General features: G+C 46.9%; 1 protein-coding gene across 1 annotated transcript; it reads left to right on the plus strand.

Annotated features, from left to right (window-relative positions):
* Positions 1–830: 830 nt before the first annotated feature.
* LOC123128326 (probable RNA-dependent RNA polymerase 1) lies at positions 831–7,245 on the plus strand. Its single transcript, XM_044548294.1, has 5 exons — positions 831–1,099; positions 2,404–2,951; positions 3,384–5,230; positions 5,481–5,631; positions 6,232–7,245. The coding sequence occupies exons 2-5, from the start codon at positions 2,424–2,426 to the stop codon at positions 7,063–7,065; spliced, it is 3,360 nt and encodes a 1,119-aa protein (XP_044404229.1). The 5' UTR covers positions 831–1,099; positions 2,404–2,423; the 3' UTR covers positions 7,066–7,245.
* Positions 7,246–16,803: the final 9,558 nt, after the last annotated feature.

The following is a 16,803-nucleotide window of genomic DNA, read 5'->3' on the forward strand; positions in this document are numbered from 1 at the left end:
GTGACGGCGGCTATTGAGCGTCGCTCCCTTCTTGAAGGCGTTGCCGTTGAAGAACTTTGTCGCTCGTGTGGTGTCATGAGATGGTTGGTGCGAATACGGTCATCGATGTAGTTTGCCAATTGTGGATCTGATCTCTTTGATGTCTTTTTTTCGCCTGCGCATAGCTTTGGTCTTATACTCCCTCCTTTCCGGTTAAGACTCAATTCAAAAATCTCATCAACCAAGGTAGATGATGAGTGGTGGAATATTTTTTGTAGTTTGCAAAAGCACCCAATTAATGCTCTTGTTTTCCTTAAAAAATTATGTTTACGAATGCATTAATTGCAATGCATGCATGCATAAAGTGCATGCATTGATCAATTTTCTCTTAATACTTGCATGCAATGATTTAATGCACCTTGAAGTCTGAACATGTGATGGAAAACAACCAAATTGAGCCTTATAAAATGAAAAAAACTAAAATTTTGAAATAAACCCTATAAACCGGAAAGGAGGGAGTAACTTTGCTATTTAGTGACGTGTTTTTATGTGCGTGTGTTAGTATTGACTGTGTGCATCCTAAATATGCAGAGGCCGGGTGTTTTTATTGTGTTTGTATCCTCTTGATACTTTATTATGAACCAATAAAATTCACCTTTGTCGAAAAATTCTTTCCTTCACGGAGTTCTACTAGTGGATTGCATGCCTATATCGGTGAAGATTCCGCAGCGCAATTAACGAACCTTCGACGTATCCGGCCCAATCCCATCCATACCCCGCATCCCCCGGCCCCACCTACCTAGTACTTCGTAGTTCGTTTAAATGTTACTACGTGCACATTGACCGACGGCCCCCTCAAGTCCGCCTCCTTTCTCCTCCTCTCCACTCGCCTCCTCGCCTCCGCCTCTGCGACGAAACCATCGAGCGCTCATCAACTCCTCCCAACCCTCTCGTTCGCCCATCCATCTCCCCCAACTCCCTCCCCAGATCCATCCACTTCTCGCCGCCGCTGCTCCGCAATCTGCCACGCCGACGGCAACGGGAGCGACGGACATGGTCATGCCTGCTGCTGCTGCTGCCGGTCCCGGGCTGGCGTCGACCTGATTCCTTCCTTTCGCCGGTAAAGAATCCTACCCTAATCGGACGGATCGCTCCCTCCCTCCAGTCGTTTGGGGTTTCGTATCTGCCTTGCTATGGCATTGAGCAGCCGGGGCCCGAACCGTACCTAATTTGTTGCCGTCTGCGGTTCTGCTAGGTTTGTTCTTTTGCGGCGCGCGAGGTCGATCGTAGTTTTCTCCGTCTAGATTAGATCGGTCGGAGCTAGTCCGATGGGGTTTGGTGCCCAGGCTCGAGCGCAACTTATTTTCCCTGAATTTTGCGGGGTTCAACTAAACCCACAAACACCACGTTCAGTCCGTCCCTCAGGATGCAAGCGGACGGCGTCCACATGTCCCCGTAGCAAAAATTGCATTAATCTCTATTACTCCCTCCGTAAAGAAATATAAAAACGTTTAAATCACTACAAAGTTTTTATGTTAGTTTAGAGAGGGAGTACTTTAATATAACTGTACTAGTTTAATTTCTATGTTCGTGGATGGTCCCGAACATGGGGACATGCGGACGCCGTCTGCTTCTATCCCTACACCGCCCGTGCTCACCAATAATAGAGAGGGTGTTGCGTTTGTCCCCTGCATTTTTTTCGGAAGGTGTTATTGAGGTAGGTGGGAAAGCGTAGTGGGTGTACAAATTGTGGAAATGTACGTCTCCGACTGTTTTATTGATTGACATTTTTCTTCAGAAATATTAAAACCCTACAGCAGATAAAATGTCCATGTTGATGCAAGGGATTTAGGATGCTCTAAATCGAAAATTGCCATGTAGTAGTACAAAAAATGCCTGAAAAATTGCCACACTGCACAGAGTAATTACCATGCGTTTGATTGGAATTTGATTGGGATTCGACAGTACTAAGGGCGTTCGCTGGGTTTACTTAAAAATCTGACATTTGCTGGGTAGTGGAATCCTTTTTCTTGCTGAAGAGGGTTTTTTTTTGGCCGACATGTTTATGCTATTGCATTGTAATGGGATTTTGTCGCAACAGTTATAGTTTTGGGTGAAGCTGTGGTACATGGATCTACTTAGTTTTGGGTGAGACCATTTGATTAGAGATTGAACTAAAGAAGTCTAATATAAAAACTGCAACCTGAATTTCTTCCTAAAAATAAGACCTGCCATATGTGTACACTGATCTGTCTATACTTTCCAATGACTTGGCTGGTTCTTTTACCATGATTATGCACTGCTGCAGTTTTCATATGCATCCTGAATTTCTTCCTAAAAAGAAGACCGCCATATGTGTACAGATCTGTCTATACTCTCGAATCACTTGACTGATTTTTTTACCATGATTATGCAATGCTGTAGTTTTCATATGCACCATCACCATGGGTGGCAAGACTCTTCAGGTGTCAGGATTTCCTGCAACTGTCAATGCAGACCATGTCAAGGATTTGCTGGAACGAATTGTTGGTGTGGATAACGTCTGTGCGGTTAAGCTCAGGCCTCCGAAGAACAACTCTGCAAACTCAAGATCTTTTGCCATTGTTCAGTTCCAGACCGAGGCACATGCTTCGCTGGTGGTGAATGCGGCTCGTGGGAATGCACTTAGGAGTGGAAGCAATTATCTGAAGGTCCGACCTGCGGAACGTGACATTGTTCTGAGACCAAGAACTACGATTTTTAATCTACGGGGTGCAACATTGCATTTTGGCTGCCTTCTGAGGGAAAGAGTTTTATCTGTTCTGTGGAGCGGAACAGACGTTTCTGCTGAGTTTGGATTTGCTATGAAGAAGATTGACTTTTGCCTGACCTACAAATTGAAGAAATACAGACTTGAACTTTCATATGAGAGCATATGGGAGATCCAGCTTCATGATCCACCTGGATCACAAAAAAAGTTCCTTTTGATTCAGGTATGTTTAGCTGTACAACACTTGTTTATGTATGCTGAACATCCTTTTCATGATATTACACCTACCTGCAAATTAGTTTACCATTTTGTTGTTGTTGCTAATTTATGTGTTTGCTCCTCATTTTGTTTTATGTACTCTGAAATGTTTGTGTGTTGTTACAAGTGCACAACAATAATTTTCATTTTCTCTAGAGTACTGATATAATGATAACCAATCCATATGAAGTTATGCTACTAGAGTTTTACATTAGAGCCCAAGATGATGGGATGGGAACACCAACTGCAGTATTTCCTTGATAATTGCATACCTCTTTAAAATGCCGATCCATCTATGGAACAGCTTTTTAGTTAGTTCAAGTTTTTTCTGTTTCTTGAAAGCTTGGAGCTCTAGATTTGTCATAACCTCAGTTTGATAATTTTTGTCAATTCTCAGGTTCTGGCTGCTCCAAAAATTTACGAACAAAACTTACAGCATTCTGGCTCTATGTACGACGATCCATTATTCAACTATTTTAGGGATGATACTGATGATCAGTGGACCAGAACTACTGATTTTACTCCATTAGCCAGCATTGGGCAATCATATATTCTGTGTCTGGAGCTACCACATGATTGTGATCTCCCCAACATTCAAGAGTACTTTGTTTACTATAAAGAACACAAGTGTGACTTTCATTGCCATCGTGGACATTCATATTCAAGCAATACTTGCTTTGCTCCAATTGTGAAATCTCTTTATTTCACTGATATCCCCTATGAGATACTCTTCAAGATCAACCACATGGTTCAGAATGGGACACTTAGTGGGCCGACACTTGATGACAACTTCTACCGTCTGGTCAGCCCGGGATATGTATGTATTGACCATATAAAGCGTGCACTTGAAAATATGTCATACCTAAAAAAGACTTGCTTGAATCCAACAAATTGGTTATCTGAACAATACAAAGAAATTAAGAGATCACGCTACATGTTAACATCACCAAACATAGCTCTGGATGATGATGGGTTGGTATATGTTTACAGGGTGCAAATTACCCCTGCAAAAGTGTACTTTTATGGTCCTGAAATTAATGTCTCGAATCGTGTTGTACGGAATTACGCTGATGATTTGGATAACTTCCTTCGGATTTCATTTGTCGATGAGGACTGTGAGAAGCTTCGTTCGACTGATTTATCACCACGTTCTGCTCCCGGAAATAATGCAAGGAGAACTGCTCTGTACAACAGAATTCTGTCGGTCCTTTCAAATGGCATCACTATTGGTAACAAGCACTTTGAGTTTTTGGCTTTCTCTTCAAGCCAGCTGCGGGATAACTCTGCGTGGATGTTTGCTTCTCGTCCGGGGTTGTCCGCCAGTGACATCAGGGAGTGGATGGGGAACTTCCGTAATATTAGAAATGTGGCAAAATATGCTGCAAGGCTTGGTCAGTCCTTTAGCGCCTCAACAGAAACCTTGAAAGTACATAAGTATGAGGTGCATGTAATTCCAGATATAAAAAATGGTACGAAGTATGTATTCTCTGATGGAATTGGAACCATTTCAGCTGATTTTGCAGATGAGGTGTCTAAGAAGTGCAAATTGGCCCGCTTTACTCCCTCTGCTTTCCAAATAAGGTATGGGGGTTACAAAGGTGTTGTCGCTATTGATCCAACATCACACTGGAAACTTTCTTTAAGAGGAAGCATGTCAAAGTTTCCGTCAGACAACATCACACTGGATGTCCTTGCATACAGCAAGTACCAGCCATGTTTCCTGAATCGGCAGTTAATCACTCTTCTTTCAACTCTTGGAGTTAGAGATAACATATTTGAACTGAAGCAACAAGAAGTTGTGAAGCAGTTAAACAGAATGGTTACTGAACCACAAGCTGCTATTGATGCAATTGAACTTATGCCCATGGGAGAGATTACCAATGTTGTTAAAGAATTGCTGTTATGTGGCTACAAGCCGGATGTTGAACCATATCTTTCTATGATTCTACAAACCTTTAGAGCATCCAAGTTGCTAGAACTGAAAACGAAGTCAAGGATATTCATCCCAGAAGGACGAGCAATGATGGGATGCTTGGATGAAACCCGCACACTGAAGTACGGAGAGGTATTCATTCAAGCTTCTAATAGTGCAAATGACAGTGACAAGTTCGTCGTAACTGGAAAAGTTGTCGTTGCCAAAAACCCTTGCCTCCACCCTGGTGATATCCGTATTCTCGAGGCTGTTTATACCCCTGTTCTGGACCATATGGTTAACTGTGTTGTCTTTCCGCAGCAGGGGCCAAGGCAAGTATTTACTATTGCATCGTGTTCTTCTATGTTTTTCGAATATGTCTTTTAGCAAAATCTCATTTCTGTAAATATGTTCTTATTTGGTACTAGAAACCAACAGTGGAAGATAAAACAGGTCTGTACATTTTAAATCGAATAAACTTTTACTAGTTGGCACTCATGGATGTCATTATTACTTCGATATCGTACTCTTATTTTCTTTGCCCTTTGTTATCGAAATCAGTGTCGAATTTGGTTCGTGCAGGCCTCATCCTGACGAGTGTTCAGGAAGTGATCTTGATGGGGACATATATTTTGTTTCATGGGACCCAGATCTCATTCCAACTCGTATGGTGGCACCTATGGACTATACTCCAGCACCAACAGAAACATTAGATCATGACGTTATGATCGAGGTATTTTAAGTTTTTAGTCGATATTATTCATATTTCATGCTACTCATGATAACGGCTGTACATCTTGCAATGAACTGTCATTTAGTCGTACTTCTGATTGTGAGTTTCTTTTTGACTCTGCTTCTTGTGTTTCTGAAGAGTTGACTACCTGAACCTATTTCCTGAGATCTGCATGTTTTAGTTTGTTTGTTTGTACTTTTCCCCCTGATACAAAATGTAGGCACTTGTAGAGTTGGTTACAAGAACTAAGGATGGTGGTAGGCATGTTACCCTTCATTTGTTTCAAATACTACCCTTCATTTATTTCAAATACTACTTTTTCCCTCCCAAATACAGTAAACGCTAGAACTACAGGCTCAATTGTTGATGAAATTTACGTGGGGCTAATTAGGAACAACATGAGAAGAACTGTATTGGGAGTGTAGACTTAGGATCAATTTGAAAAGATAGAAATACCTGTGTTTTGGATCGGAGGAAGTAGGAAGAAATAAATCTGTTTCTTTTCTGATGAGTAAATACATTACTACTTTTAAGGAAATTCCAAGCATCCTGTAAAAAAAATCTGACACCCTGCTTTGGAACTATTCTAATATTATGCAGGAAGTACACGAGTATTTCGCAAATTACATAGTTAATGAGAGTCTGGGAATCATTGCCAACGCGCACGTGGTCTTTGCGGATAGGGAAAGCTTGAAGGCTGAAAGTACACCATGCATTAAGCTGGCAGAGCTCTTCTCCGTTGCTGTTGATTACCCAAAGACTGGAGTGCCGGCTCAAATTCCGGGCGAACTACATGTGAGGGAGTATCCAGATTTTATGGAGAAGCTCGACAGGGTCACCTACTTATCTGAGGGAGTAATAGGGAAGCTGTATAGGGAGATTAAGAAGCAGAGCCCTCACATAGGGCATTTCACAAAGGATGTGGCAAGGCGGTCTTATGACAGTGATTTGATTGTTGATGGCTACCAAGACTACATCGACGAAGCTGTGTGGATGAAGGAAGAGTATGACTTCAAGTTGGGTAATCTGATGGATCACTATGGAATAAAAAGCGAGGCTGAGATAATAAGTGGATGTATTCTTAAGATGGCAAAGAATTTTACCAAGAGTAGTGACGCCGATGCTATTAGACAGGCGGTGAAATCATTGCGGAAGGAAGCAAGGTCATGGTTCAGCGAGATGAATGCCGGTGAGAGCGGGGATGTTCCTGAAGCCTTGTATGCCAAGGCATCCGCTTGGTATCATGTTACTTATCACCCCGAGTACTGGGGTTGTTACAATGAAGTATATGGTCGGCCACACCTCATCAGCTTTCCATGGTGTGTCTATGACAAGCTGCTTCTCATCAAGCAGAGAAAGAAACTTCAAAGGAGGATGCAGCCTCATGTGCTTGATCTCCAGAATAGCATGAGGCGAAACAAGATATTCGGTTGAGTGCTACCATCAGGCTGTGGTTTGCGTTGTATATATATTTGAACATGTCGATTCTCGTGCTAGAATGTTCGTCGAAGGAATTATAATTGCATATGATACGTGTTTGATGGACATGTGTGTATGAACCTTGGGGTCTTTTGGTTGCCGTCGTTAAATATATTTCTGTGGTTTGATCTGTAATCGTACCTGCTTTTCCCCTGTCTTTTTGGTAATATGCATGTTCATATTAATCCTGTGTTTGACCAGTGCTTGGTGCATTGAAATGAATGGAGGATCCAAATTTAGAGATTGTGAGACTGCTGATAACTGGTGGTCCGGTTCAGAAGAGAAAAGTACTGAAACCACAAATAGCGATTCAACTGATATGGTCTCGGGTGTACTTAACATGCTTCAGAAGGTGGTCTCGTTGAGAAATGCAATGCCATGATAAAGACATCTCTAGGCCAGGGCTCTATGAGATGCCTATCATGTGATAATGAAATCCTATCATCGTCAGAAAAGGGAAAACCAGGTCGATCCCTTTTCCACAACGGCTGTCCTCGCGCTGTGTGCCCAGGTAAGTAAATGGTCCAGCCGGTGAGACTCGAGTGGCGTCTTCCCTCGCTGGAATCTTTAGTGGCCCTGCCGCGCCGCTTTGCTTGTGTGGATTGTTGTTTGGTCCTTTCTTGTCGACCTTCTATTCGTCGAGTGACATGCCCTCTCATCATTCGATTCTTCTGCCTGTACCTGGTAAAAGTAATTAGTGTTTTTGACATTAACATAACTTTTATAGTACTAACTAGTCCAGAAAATACTACTCCCTCCATAGACAAACGTAGGATGTAACGCCTTACATTTGTGTATGGGGGGGGGGGGGGGGGGGGCAATTATGCATCAAAATCATTCATCTATACCAATGTTAAAAGACACAAAGACGTAGGTCCAACAAATCTCGGCCATCAAACCAGGCCAATCCGACGACCCAGGCTACTCCAATGATGAGCGCTTATCACATTAGAGTGCAGTTAATATCGTATCAAATATCCATCGTAAAAAAAACCATAGCAAATATCAATTCTAGTGCTAATCACATAATTAACATGTAAAAAGTATAATTCCTAATATTCTATGCAATTAATAAACTGTCTAATATGAACGTGCGTTGCATGTATGAATTTACTAGTTCCTACTAAGGCAAGAGAAGACTTTGGAAACATGGTAAAAAGTTCAGCACTGTGATAGATATCCCTCTGTTTTTCGAGATCCACAAGACACATTCTATCAGAACCGGTTCCTGCCAAGAAAAGAATGTGTAGCACCGATAAATCCATTGGATTATATTTACAAATGGCTCCATTGGGTCCAATGTCGGGGCATAAATCCAATTGGTTCACGTCTAAAATCCAAATCTTAGAAATCACTAAGTGTAACACCCTCGATGCGGCTATATCTTCCACGTGTCAGAGCACGACTTAGAGGCATAACCGCATTGAAGGCAATATCGCAAGAGGGGTAATCTTTACACATCCCATGTACTGAATAAGAAAGAGGTACAGAGTTGGCTTACAATCGCCACTTTACACAATACATGAATAAAACATTACAACATCCAGATACAAACAAGGTCCGACTACGGAATCAATATAAAAGAAGATTACCCATAATGCTACAGATCCCCCATCGCCCCAACTGGGCTCCACTACTGATCAACTGAAACGAAACAACACGATGAACAAGATCTTCATCGAGCTCCTCCTTGAAACTCAGTTGCGTCACCTGCACAGTAACCTCGGCACCTGCAAACTGGTTTTGGAAGTATCTGTGAGTCACGGGGACTCAACAATCTCACACCCTCGTGATCAAGACTATTTAAGCTTATAGGTAAGGTAAAGGTATGAGGTGGAGCTGCAGCAAGCGACTAGCATATATGGTGGCTAACATATTCGCAAAAGAGAGCGAGAAGAGAAGGCAAAAGCACGGTCGATGAACTATGATCAAGAAGTGATCCTAAAACAACCTACGTCAAGCATAACTCCAACATCGTGTTCACTTCCCGGACTCCGCCGAGAAGAGACCATCACGGCTACACACGCGGTTGATGCATTTTAATTACGTTAAGTGTCAAGTTCTCTACAACCGGACATTAACAAATTCTCATCTGCCCATAACCGCGGGCATGGCTTTCGAAAGTTCAAAACCCTGCAGGGGAGTCCCAACTTAGCCCATCACAAGCTCTCATGGTCAACGAAGGATATTCCTTCTAGCGGGAAGACCCGATCAGACTCGGCATCCCGGTTACAAGACATCCTCGACAATGGTAAAACAAGTCCAGCAAGACCACCCACTGTGCCGACAAATCCCAATGGGAGATGCACATATCTCGTTCTCAGGGCACACCGGATAAGCTAAGCGTACGGGAGCCAACGTAACCAAGTTGCCAAGGGACGGCCCCGCACGGTGCTCTGGGTTGGACCAACACTCAGAGGAGCACTGGCCCGGGGGTTTAATAAAGATGACCCTTGGGCAGGCCTACCCAAGGGAAAGAAAAGGCTAGGTGGCGAATGGTAAAACCAATGTTGGGCCTTGCTGGAGGAGTTTTATTCAAGGCGAACTGTCAAGGGGTTCCCATTATAACCCAATCGCGTAAGGAACGCAAAATACGGGAACATAACACCGATATGACGGAAACTAGGGCGGCAAGAGTGGAACAAAACACCAGGCATAAGGCCGAGCCTTCCACCCTTTACCAAGTATATAGATGCATTAATTAGATAAGAGATATTGTGATATCCCAACAAGTAAACATGTTCCAACAAGGAACAACATCTCCATGTTACAACAAGGAACAAACTTCAATCTTCACCTGCAACTAACAATGCTATAAGAGGGGCTGAGCAAAGCGGTAACATAGTCAAACAACGGTTTGCTAGGACAAGGTGGGTTAGAGGCTTGACTTAACAATATGGGAGGCATGATAAGCAAGTGGTAGGTATCGCAGCATAGGCATAGCAAAAGAGCGAGCAACTAGCAAGCAAAGATAGAAGTGATTTCGAGGGTATGGTCATCTTGCCTGAAATCCCGCAAGGAAGAAAAACGAGTCCATGAAGAAGACAAACGGACGTAGTCGAACGGGTCCTCACAAACGCGACGTTATCGGAACCAACCCGAAGAAGCAACACCGGAAGAAGCACACAACATAGTAAACAACCAACACATGAACATGGTATGATATGCGGGATGCGGTATGCGATGCATATGCATGATTTAGAAAGGAATGATTGAACCTGGCTTCAACTTGGAAATCCAAAAGTGCCACTGGAAAGGTGAGGTGATTTCGGTTGAAATCGATATAAAGATCACCGGAATCGGATGCACGGTTTAGAAATGGCAAGCAAAACAAATATGACACCGGTCTGCGGTAAACAACAAGTAGCCATCTAAATGCATCAAGATAAATATGCTACAACACTCAAACATGACAACAAAATACATGGCAGGGATCCACTCATGATGCTTGACAAAAGATGAACACTGAGCTACGGCCAATTTGTGACGCCCGGATAATTAAGCTACAGTAATCCCACGCTAATGATGCCACGTCACCACGGTTACTGTTGTTAAACTCGTGATGATTCGAAACCCTTTCAAGGTTCAAATTCAAATTAATGTCAACAATAAAAGTTTTCAAAAGTTAAAACAAAAATGTTCGGGCAGTGCCAAAATGGCACAGGTAATTATGGTGTAGAAGACGCAATTTTATAAAATACCTAAATGCCCTAAATTAAATAAAACAAAAAAGGAAAAATAAATAAATAAAAGAAAATACAAAACAGAAACAGAAAAAAAAGCCCCCCTGGACCAGACGGCCCAGCTCGCAGCCAGGCCGGCCCACCTGGCCATCCGGCCGACCCGGCCCGTTCCCCCGGTCGCTCTCCCCCTTTTCTGTTCCCCCGACCAGGGTCGGAACAGGGGCGTGCTTCCGCCGGACCCCCTCGCCGGCGTCGAGGAGGGGATAAGATTGCCACACCCCCGCCCCCTCGATCCCGCCTCCCACTCACCCCGCTCTCTCTCTCGGTGCCTGCGCCTCCCCTCCCCCAGATCCACCTCTCCCCTCTCCTCTCGCCCGATCCCGAGCGCGCTCGCTCCCATGGCCGTGGCCGTCACGTAGCCGTGGCCACCGTCCTCCCCGCACCGCGCCCACGCGTCATCGGGCTCCCTCGTCGCCCGCCTCATCGTCCCCTACCGTTGATTCGAGCTCCACACCGTCGCAGCGTCGTGGACGAGGTCGTCTTCAACCTACGAACACCGAGCTCCACCGCGTCGGATTCCGCCTCGTCTCTGCGCTCCCGTTCACCGCGGGCCTTTCGTGTGCCACTCTATGAGCTCCACCCCCTTCTTCTCCCCGTCCATACTTAATTTCCATGCCATAGCTAGTCGTGCGTGACACACCACCATTGCCGGGCTACGGCTCCGCCGTCAAGCTCGCCGTCGCGGTCACCGCACGCGCGGCTCTCGTCCGACCGCGTAACCGTGCTCACTGCACCACCGCGACACCGTAGCACCCTCCAGTACACCCCCTCGTGCCTCCTAACGCCGTCCCCGACGAGCATCCGAACGCTTCACCGCGGAGCTCGCCGCCGGCAAGGCTCCGGTGACCTTTTGGTCACGGGCTCAACCCCGCTGCATTCCCCACGCTGCGTAGACCTCGCCCCGCTCTCCGGTTTGCCCAAAACCGCCCCATATCATCGTTGTTGTCGCTCTCCCGGAGCACCTCGCCGCCGGCGAGCTCGTAGCGCTCGCCTCCGTCCGCTCCAACCCCTCTGGCCACCACCGCTCGACGCGCGACGCCGAGCCGCGTCGAACGCGCCCGGCCACAGCCTAGAAGACCCCCTGGGCGCGAAACCCGCGTCCCTCCCAAGCCGCGCCGCCGCGTTTGGCTCGCCGGACTCAGCTCCGGCGCGTCTCCGGCCGGTGTCCGACGTGGCGTCCACGTGGCACCGCCTGGGCCACTGACTGGTGGGCCCTGGGCCCCCTTTGACCTGTTGACGGTAGTCAACTTGCTGACTGGGCTGGTCCCAGCAGCTGACCAGTGGCCCCCCCTTTTTTTAGCTAATTAAATTAGTTGATCTAATTAATCTGAGCCTATTAGGCACTGAATAATGGTCCCACACTTAACTAACCCTAATTAGTTTAAAACAAATCCTATTTCACCTCTGTCTCAAAGACAGGTGGGTCCCACTGGACCCACAGGTCAGTTTTGACCCCGTCAACCGCACTGTTGACCGATGAGCTCAGCATTGCATCATGCTGACATCAGCAGACACTATTCTGGATAATGTTAGAATTAAATAACTAATTAAAATCAGAAAATGATTTAAATCTTTAGAAAATCATATCTTTTAATCCGTAACTCGGATGAAAATACTTTCTACATGAAAGTTGCTCAGAACGACGAGACGATTCCGGATACGCGGCCCGTTCGTCCACCACACACCCCTAACATATCAAACACGCAACTTTCCCCCTCTGGTTCATCTGTCCAAAAACACGAAACGTCAGGAATACTTTCCCGAATGCTTTCCCCCTTCGTCGGTATCACCTACTACCGCGTTAGAACACGTCTAGCTCTGCTTGTTGTCCTGTTATGCACTTGCTTGCTATGTATTTACTGTTTCTCCCCCTCTTCTCTCCGGTAGACCCCGTGACGATGTTGATGCCCCTGTGGTCGACTACATCACCGACGACCCCTCTCTCTTGCCAGAGCAACCAGGCAAGCCCCCCCCCCCTTGATCACCAGATATCGCCTGTTCTACTCTATACTGCTTGCATTAGAGTAGTGTAGCATGTTACTGCTTTCCGATATTCCTATCCTTGCTACTACTGTTGTTACCATTACCCGCTATCCTACTGCTTAGTATAGGATGCTAGTGTTCCATCAGTGGCCCTACACTCTTGTCCGTCTGCCATGCTATACTACTGGGCCGTGATCACTTCGGGAGGTGATCACGGGCATATACGATATACTTTACACAGTTACATTACCTGTGATACTGTTCGGAGATGGGGGCTGAAGGGGCAGGTGGCTCCATCCCGGTAGAGGTGGGCCTGGGTTCCCGACGGCCCCCGACTGTTACTTTGTGGCGGAGCGGCAGGGCAGGTTGAGACCACCTAGGAGACAGGTGGGCCTGGCCCTGTTCGGCGTTCGCGGATATTTAACACGCTTAACGAGATCTTGGTATTTGATCTGAGTTGGCTACGAGCCTATACGCACTAACCATCTACGCGGGAGTAGTTATGTGTATCCCGACGTCGTGGTATTAGCCGAAGAATTTTGTGACGTCAGTGACTGAGCGGCGCGCGCCGGGTTGGACTGCGTTAACGCAACTTCCTTTGTAATGGAGGTTGCTAGGTCTGCTCACCGGCCGAGTACGCAACGTGCAGGTGTGCTCAGGGCGATGGGCCCAGACCCCTGCGTGCTTAGGTTTAGACCGGCGTGCTGGCCTCTCCGTTGAGCCTAGGTGGGGCTGTGACGTGTTGATCTTCCAAGGCCGGGCATGACCCAGGAAAGTGTGTCCGGCCAAATGGGATCAAGCGTGTTGGGTAAGTTGGTGCACCCCTGCAGGGAAGTTAATCTATTCGAATAGCCGTGATCTTCGGTAACAGGACGACTTGGAGTTGTACCTTGACCTTATGACAACTAGAACCGGATACTTAATAAAACACACCCTTCCAAGTTCCACAGACAATCCGGTGATCGCTTTTCCACAGGGCGGCGAGGGGAGGATCGCCGGGTAGGGTTATGCTATGCGTTGCTACTTGGAGATGCTACTTAGAGATGCTACTTGGAGATGCTACTTGGAGGACTTCAATCTATTCTCTTCTACATGCTGCAAGACGGAGGCTGCCAGAAGCGTAGTCTTCGACAGGATTAGCTATCCCCCTTTTATTCTGGCATTTTGCAGTTCAGTCCACCGATATGGCCCTTTACACATATACCCATGCATATGTAGTGTAGTTCCTTGCTTGCGAGTACTTTGGATGAGTACTCACGGTTGCTTTCTCCCCACTTTTTTCCCCTTTCCTTTCTTTCTGGTTGTCGCAACCAGATGCTGGAGTCCAGGAGCCAGACGCCACCATCGACGACGACCCCTACTACACCGGAGGTGCCTACTACTACGTGCAGGCCGCTGACGACGACCAGGAGTAGTTAGGAGAATCCCAGGCAGGAAGCCTGCGCCTCTTTCGATCTGTATCCCAGTTTGTGCTAGCCTTCTTAAGGCAAACTTGTTTAACTTATGTCTGTACTCAGATATTGTTGCTTCCGCTGACTCATCTATGATCGAGCACTTGTATTCGAGCCCTCGAGGCCCCTGGCTTGTATTATGATGCTTGTATGACTTATTTATGTTTTAGAGTTGTGTTGTGATATCGTCCCGTGAGTCCCTGATCTTGATCGTACACATTTGCGTGCATGATTAGTGTACGATTGAATCGGGGGCGTCACACAATTCATCCATTAACAGGTTCAAACAAGCATGGCAAAAATGCAAATGATAACAGGTTTCAGAGTAAGTGAAACTAACACGAGTCTGGAATTTAACATCAGGTAGCACACTTTAGAGCATGAAAACTACATGCTACAGGAACTTAACATGGAAAATCAAGGCATGACATGAAGCTACTCAAAGCACTTAACAAAAGTCCCTTAGTGACCTTGAGCCAAAAGGGATCAGAAAATACAATTGCAAGCATGTGAACATGGCAAAAACATAAACAGATCTCAGACTTGGTGAAAAACTGGAGCATGCAAAACAGTTAACGAGTAGGCATGTTCACGAGCTCGATGCACTCACTACAGAGCATGGCATGACAAACTAAGCATAGACCCATCAAGAATACATGGCATAGAATCTAGACATGGCAAGACCAACAACATAGCATGCACGGATCAATAGCAACATCCTCGGCAAAATCGCTAACAAGTCAACAATCTGCCAGGATTCACGAAATAGCAAAAGTAGAGCTCGATTGACTCAAGCTAGGGTCCTCCATAAATGCAAACAAATACATGGATGGATAGAGCACCACAATGTTAACAAATCATCCTTACTGATCATCCTCAAAAGAGACACGGATCACTGGGAAACAACATGAACATATGGCATAACGACAAAATTAGGACAAGGACTTTGTGAAAAACTAAGTCCCTGAAATCAGCATTACCGATTACGCTACTTTGCAAGCTTGTGCTAGTCACCACAAATATCACAAAAATACATGGCAAGCACCACTGTAAAGATGGCATAGCATATAACCAAACACATGTAGAGCTTAGGATCATAGCATGCACACATTAATTATGGCAAAAATGGCAAAATGCCATTTGCTGAAATAGATCTGACAAATTACTCACATAGCCCTCTTCCAACAGCATTTCGGACATCAAGATAACCTCAAATGAAAATGATGCAATGAGATGAAATGATGTACTCGTCGAGACGGACATTTTGATATGCTACAGGCTCAAAACGGAGCAACGGGTGATGAATTATGAGCTGATAAACAGAGGCATAAAATATCACTAGGAAAAGACTTAGAAGAAATTATACCCTCTGGAAACTGGACGAGGTGATGCCGGATGAAGTGGTACGGCTAGGGGACGTAGCGTTTGGATCGAGGCGCGGTGAGGAACTAGGACGACCGCGTCCAGATCTGAACTCCGGCGAGGCCGAGGCCATGGCCGGCTGCGGTGGAGACAGCGGGGTCCGAGGTGCTCCGGCGAAGGGAAGATCAGGCGGCGCCGGTCGCGTCCCTGCCGGATCTGGGTCAGAGCCGGACCGAGCAGCGCTCTCCGGCGAGGAGGGAGGCGGCCGGTGACAGGTGGCGGAGCGGTAAAGTGACGGCGGTCTCCGGCGAGCTCTGCAGCGAGGTGGCAGCGCGGCGCTGCGGTGGCTGAGGGAAGCGGGCGGCGGAGGAAGCAGGCGAGGTGGCGCGGGGCGGAGCAAGGTGCCGGAGTGGCGAGGCGCGCCGGTGACAGGCGGTCGGGCGGCCGTGTGGAGGTCGCCGGTGGCGAGCTAGCGGGACGAGGCGGCCGGACGACGAGGCTCTCGGGCGCGCGAGGCGGCGGGGCAGAGCAGGCCGGGCGGCGGCGAGATCCGGGTCCGAGCGGGCCCACGATGGGCCGCGGCGGGCCGGTGCAGCGACAAGAGGGCGGCGGGACAGGTGGCGCCATGCGGTTGGGCGCGGGAGGCGGAGAGGCTGACGTGTCGCGCTCCCATTGGTTGGAGCGACGTGGCGGCTGGACATGTCCGTCGGCGGGGAAATTGTCCGGCGGCGCGAGGTGGACGAAAGTTAGGGTTTATCTGCGCGAGAATTTCGGAGGGAGACACATATTTATAGGTAGAGGGAGCTAGGAGAGTCCAAATGAGGTGCGGTTTTCGGCCACGCGATCGTGATCGAATGACCGAGATGATGGAGGAGGTTTAGGTGGGTTTTGGGCCACTTTGGAGGGGTGTTGGGCTGTAACACACACGAGGCCTTTTCGGTCCCTCGGTTAACCATTGGAGTATCAAACGAAGTCCAAATGGCACGAAACTTGACAGGCGGTTTACCGATAGTAAACCAAGGCCGCATGACAAGTCTCGGTCCAATCCGAAAACGTTTAACACCCGCACACGAAAAGAAGTAAAAGGGGACACCGGGTGACATAGGAGCGCTGGATTGCAAAACGGACAACGGGGAAAAGCTCGGATGCATGAG

This window comes from Triticum aestivum, chromosome 6A, assembly GCF_018294505.1.
Source record: "Triticum aestivum cultivar Chinese Spring chromosome 6A, IWGSC CS RefSeq v2.1, whole genome shotgun sequence".
In the NCBI taxonomy this organism is placed as follows: Eukaryota; Viridiplantae; Streptophyta; class Magnoliopsida; order Poales; family Poaceae; genus Triticum; species Triticum aestivum.